This window comes from Lithobates pipiens, unplaced genomic scaffold (assembly GCF_037356315.1).
Source record: "Lithobates pipiens isolate NorthernLeopardFrog02 unplaced genomic scaffold, aLitPip1_a1.2 Scaffold_22, whole genome shotgun sequence".
Classification (NCBI taxonomy): domain Eukaryota; kingdom Metazoa; phylum Chordata; class Amphibia; order Anura; family Ranidae; genus Lithobates; species Lithobates pipiens.
Window position 1 is genome coordinate 53,642,850 of NW_027507784.1, and position 5,351 is coordinate 53,648,200.

A 5,351-nucleotide genomic window follows, 5' to 3' on the forward strand; every position below is an offset into this window, starting at 1 on the left:
GTGCAAGCACGTCCATGTACGCCCTCCCAGCAATTTAAGCCCGAGCTGTAGCCCTCTTTTGGTTATAGCGTGGGCATCCAGTGGTTAAATAAAAAAACTGGGCCCACTTGAATATGCATCCCCATTGGAAGCTATTACCCCCACCCCCCCCCCCCCCCCCCCCGTTGTGGCGATAACTCAAATTTGGATTTTCCAGCACTATCAATCCCAGAGACAATGGTCACCAGGACAAAAGTACAGAGAGTAAATCTCCCCAGATAAGATACAGGCAGCAATAAAAACTTGACAGAGGTTCTTGTCTCTCCCCACTCTCCAGAAGGAAATAAAAAGGTTTGACTTTAGGTTCACCATAAAGTGGCTGTTGGAAGTTCCCTTCAGAATCACAGCTGGACATGAGCAGTGACACCACTAACACGCATGTTGCTCTTTTACTTTAAAGCAGTATTAAACCCAAACACTTATTACATTACAGCTTACCAGTTATTAGATTTGATGGCTGCATTTGTTTCTTTTTTTTAGGCTTTCTTTCTTCTATTCTGGTGATCGAGTCAGCATGCCTGTTGTCTTTCAACAGAAAAGCTCTCTTGCCATTCAAAGGGATGAGACTGACCATTTAACACTGACAGGGGTGCTTAAAATTATTAGCCTTTATTCATATAAAACCTTTATCCCAAAAAGAAAAAAACTGTTTTCTGGAACAGATTATGAAGTATTAGCTGGAGTTCAGCTGCATTTTGTTAGTGTATTTAAATCTACTGGTACATCTAACACCACACCACTCCCCTCAGACTGACAATGCTGCTGTCTAAAAGGTGCCAGCTGTGCTCATTCATCTAGAGTGGGGGCATTCTAATACAGGAGGTGTATTACTGGCCATATCACTAGGTGAAAACAGAGGGGAAAAACTTAAAAAAAAAAAAATTAATGCAGGCACCGCATCTAGATTTGAAGGGTGCAATATTTAAAATTTTTTGGTTTTGGGTTTAATGCCACTTTAACTACTAAGTGTTACAATATGTAGGAGATTCAGTCTCTCATACAAACCAGCAGGCCCAGCTCAGGAGCAAGAGCACTGCGGGTTAAAGGATATTTTAACCCTTGCCACAACAATTAAAGTACAATAGCTGCACATTTATAACTTTGTATACAACCTGACTTCATTACATTGCAGTAATAAAAAAAAAAAAGAAGGTTCAACTGGGCTTTAACCACTAGGTGTCCGCGCTATAGCCAATAGACGGCTGCAGTGCACACGCCAATTGCCGGGAGGTTATCCCTGGACGTCCTCCTGTTTGCTTCCGCGTTGTGCACTCCCGCGAGTGTGCATCAGGGAAGTTCTGTGCTGGCCGATGTCCATTGGACACAGCCAGTCACAGATCACTGTAAATGGCCAATCACAGCAGGTGTGTCCAATGAGAGATGATCTCATATGTAAACATATGAGATCATCTCTCATTGCCATCTGTCCCCAGTGCCACGTATAAGTGCCATCTGTCATCAGTGCCACCTGTCATCAGTACCACATAGTGCCATATGTCATCAGTGCCACATATTAGTGCCATCTGTCAGTGCCATGTATCATATTGTTCTTTTTTCAAAATTTATAGCGCAAAAAAAAAATAAAAAAAAATAAAAAAAAAGGAGGTGGTGATCAAATACCACCAAAAGAAAGCTCTATTTGTGTGAAAAAAAGGACAAAAAAATAATTTGGGTACAGTGTTACATGACTGAGTAATTGTCATTCAAAGTGTGAGAACACTGAAATCTGAAAATTGGTCTGGTCACGAGGGGGGTTTGAGTGCCCAGTTGTCAAGTGGTTAATGTGGTTGTGGACCCGAAAAAAGAAAAAAAAACCCCGGTAAGGCCCCTTTCATACTGGGGCGGTGCGGGCGTCGGCGGTAAAGCGCCGCTATTTTTAGCGGAGCTTTACCATCGTTTAGCAGCGGTATGCCGCTAGTGGCCAAAAAAGGGTTAAGCGGCGGCGCTTTGCCGGCAGTATAGCCGCTTTGCCCCATTGATTTCAATGGGTAGGAGCGGTTAATACACTGCTCCTTCACCGCTCCAAAGATGCGGCTAGCAGGACTTTTTTCACGGTCCTGCCAGCACACCGCTTTAGAGTGAAAGGGGCCGTTTTTTCAGGCACTACACAGGCGCTATTTTTAGCTCTTGAAAACCGCCTCGTGTAAAAGGGGCCTAAGACAAAAGGCATAATGAGCTAGTATGCATTGCAAAGTCCAAAGTCAGTGCAGCCCTTTACCAGGAAATTCTAGAGCACTTCATGCTTCCCACTGCTGACCAAAAGTACCAATACCTGGTTTAATGATGAAGGCATCACTGTGTTTAATTGCCCAGCAAACTCACCTGACCTAAACCCCATATAGAATCTGTGGGGTATTGTCAAGAGGAAGATGAGAGACACCAGACCCAACAATGCAGACAAGCTGAAGGCCACTATCAAAGCAACCTGGGCTTCCATAACACCTCAGCAGTGCCACAGGCTGATCCCCTTCGTGTCATGCCGCATTGATGCAGAAATTCTTGCAAAAGGAGCCCTGACCAAGTATTGAGTGCATACTATACTGCGCATGGTCATACTTTTCATTAAGCCAACATTTCTGTATTAAAATTCCTTTTTTTATTGGTCTTATGTAATATTCTACTTTTCTGGGATGCTGAATTTTCGGTTGTCACTAGTTGTAAGGGATAATCATCAAAATTAAAACAAAGAAATGCTTGAAGTATATCATTCTGTGTATTATGAATCAATACAATATATGAGTTTCACTTTTGCCATTGAATTTCTGAAATAAATCACATTTTTGAGGATTTAAATTTGTTTTAGGTGCACCTGTATATACTATCCGAGGCCCATAGAATACTTTACACCCACTGTTTTTATTTTACATGCTGCTAGTTAATAACTAAAATAATCAAAATTACAATATATATTATATAATATTATATATATATTTTTTTTTGCACTGTAGAAAAAATTTTTTTATTGTATATCTAGTTGGAATTTAAATTTAAATTTTTTTTTTCCAAGAAAGCAAAAATATCCATAAAAACATTTTGTAAACTTGGAACAATTCATAACTGCGAATGCATTCAAAGAATATGCATTTCCTGCAGCAAAACCAGTTTTGTTTACTTGTGATTGCAGAGGGCTCCTTGTTACACATGTGGTATAATTAGTAGTTTTGCTTTTAAGCAGGGGCAGTGAAAGGTGCGCTGGGAAGTATCACAGTTCTCACTAGAATATCTCACAATAAACAAAGTCTCTAGGTATAAGGATGATATACAAGCTGCTGCTGCTCTGAGTAATAATGTGGGCTTGCTTTGCTGCTCAGGGTTGTTAGGGAGAAGTGTAACATCCCCGGGGAACTGCTACTATAGGGATCTCCACAACAGACCAAGCGCTTCGGCCTTTGCCCACCGAGCGGCAAAGCAGCTTTTTAACTAGAATCTTGATTGTGATAATCTCTGGTGGATCGCTACAATTTAATGTCAATCGCGTCTTTTCTACAAGTCTTCAAAACCTTTTTTCTGACAGTTGAAGATTTTCCAATAACCACATTTTACAAAAAGAGACAAAAATGGGTACTGCAACAATTTTATTTTTATCAAAATGTTAAATAAAGTTAATATAATTAAAAAAATCAAGTGGGTTATGACATAAAAATATTTATTTTATTTTGACCTAGTGAACATGTGATCACTTGTCCTTAAACCGACTTATATTTGAAGTAATCAGGTTCAGGATATGAATTATAGATTTAGTGAATCGCTTATTCGCTAACAGTTTATTCATTGGATATCTACTGTATAAACTGTAACCTGATACAGATTACATTTCAATAAACCTTTTATTACGCTGTGATTCTGGAATATAATAACCAAGATTAATATAGCAAAAATGAATCAAACAGGAAAAAATACACATAAGACTTTGCTATAATAAATGTCCCTTTTGGATAACAATGAAGAAATCACTGAATTATAGATTTGCGCCAAAAATCCCCTTTAATGCTTTATTTTTTGTAAAATAGTTATCAGAAATATAAATATAAAATATTTTTTACTTTTGAGGTGTATTGTAAAAAAAAAAAAAAAAGTAAACATACAGTTTATACAATGTAACTAAAATATAATACAAAAGAATTTAAATAGATTTTAAATGTGTCATCAGCCCCCCTCCCCCCTCCAACAACAAAAAATATACTTTTTTTTTTAAACACCACATTTCAATATATATATATTTTTTCATTATATCAGCGCCTAATTAAACACATTTTATTAATTTCCTATCACATATGCATAATAAAAGAAACATACCTAGAAGCAGTTAGGCTCAAACCATAAAGCAGGTTATGGTGCTAAAAAATAAGAATGCTGTTAGCTTGTTGCTTTGGGGGATTGCCACTTTTTTTTCTTTGCTAAATAGGGCCTTTTTTTTTTATTTCAAGAGAACAAAATGGTTTTGCTTAAGGGAAAATAAGATAAATTATCACATATACACTATAGTCTATTAACCGAATACCACAGATTAAAAAATAAAAAAAGGAAAAGAACACAGTATTATACCTTCATAACAGATATGTCAATATCACTAGACAATTCAATAATGTAAATACAGTTTTTGGCTTCTGAATTATAACTGACAATGTACATGGATAAAAATAAAAAGTTTATTGAGAATGAGAAAAAAAAAAAAAGAAAAAAAAAAGAAAAGGGGAATATTTTGTAAATTTACGAGATAGAGATAGAGATAGAGATAGAGATAGAGATAGAGATAGAGATAGAGAGAAGTGTATATATATATATATATTCCGTTCCATTTACACACAATTTTCCAATCTGAATTTGTATTAAATATAAAACATTTTGGACAACAAAGTGTCTTTAAATTACATTTTTAAAGTGTGAATTTAGATGTCTAAGAAATTCAGCCTCAGCTCTTGTAGATGGAGGGAAAACAGCTTGGCAGAATTCACATACGTCCGAACTATCCCGATCCCACTTCTCACCAACTGCTATGGATGGGTCGTCATCTTGACTGGTTGGTTTCCAAACAGGCTACAAAAGAAAAAATAAATGTATTTATGGCTTTGCAATGCTCACTATATATGTGTTGCTACAGCATTGTTATCTGGATTTTACAATGAGATAAAGACTTCATACAACTTTTGACATTGACTATTAGCTTGTGGCTTATGTTTCCCCTTTAGCAGCTTAAAATTCCAAGTGAAGTTATGCTCCTTACCAGGCCTAAAGGTACCCTGAGATATAAGATGGTGATCAAAAGATCTAACTATTACACAGTAGTGCATGTGTAGGTCTACTGATGATGG

General features: G+C 37.1%; 1 protein-coding gene across 2 annotated transcripts in view; it reads right to left on the minus strand.

Annotated features, from left to right (window-relative positions):
• Positions 1–3,597: 3,597 nt before the first annotated feature.
• Positions 3,598–5,351, minus strand: part of TANK (TRAF family member associated NFKB activator) — a 149,087-nt gene continuing 147,333 nt past the window's right edge. For both annotated transcript variants that reach the window (XM_077447592.1, XM_077447591.1), the window contains exon 10: positions 3,598–5,076. In XM_077447592.1, coding sequence (XP_077303718.1) covers positions 4,903–5,076 — 174 coding nt within the window. In that variant the 3' untranslated portion in view covers positions 3,598–4,902. The remainder of the gene's footprint in view (positions 5,077–5,351) is intronic.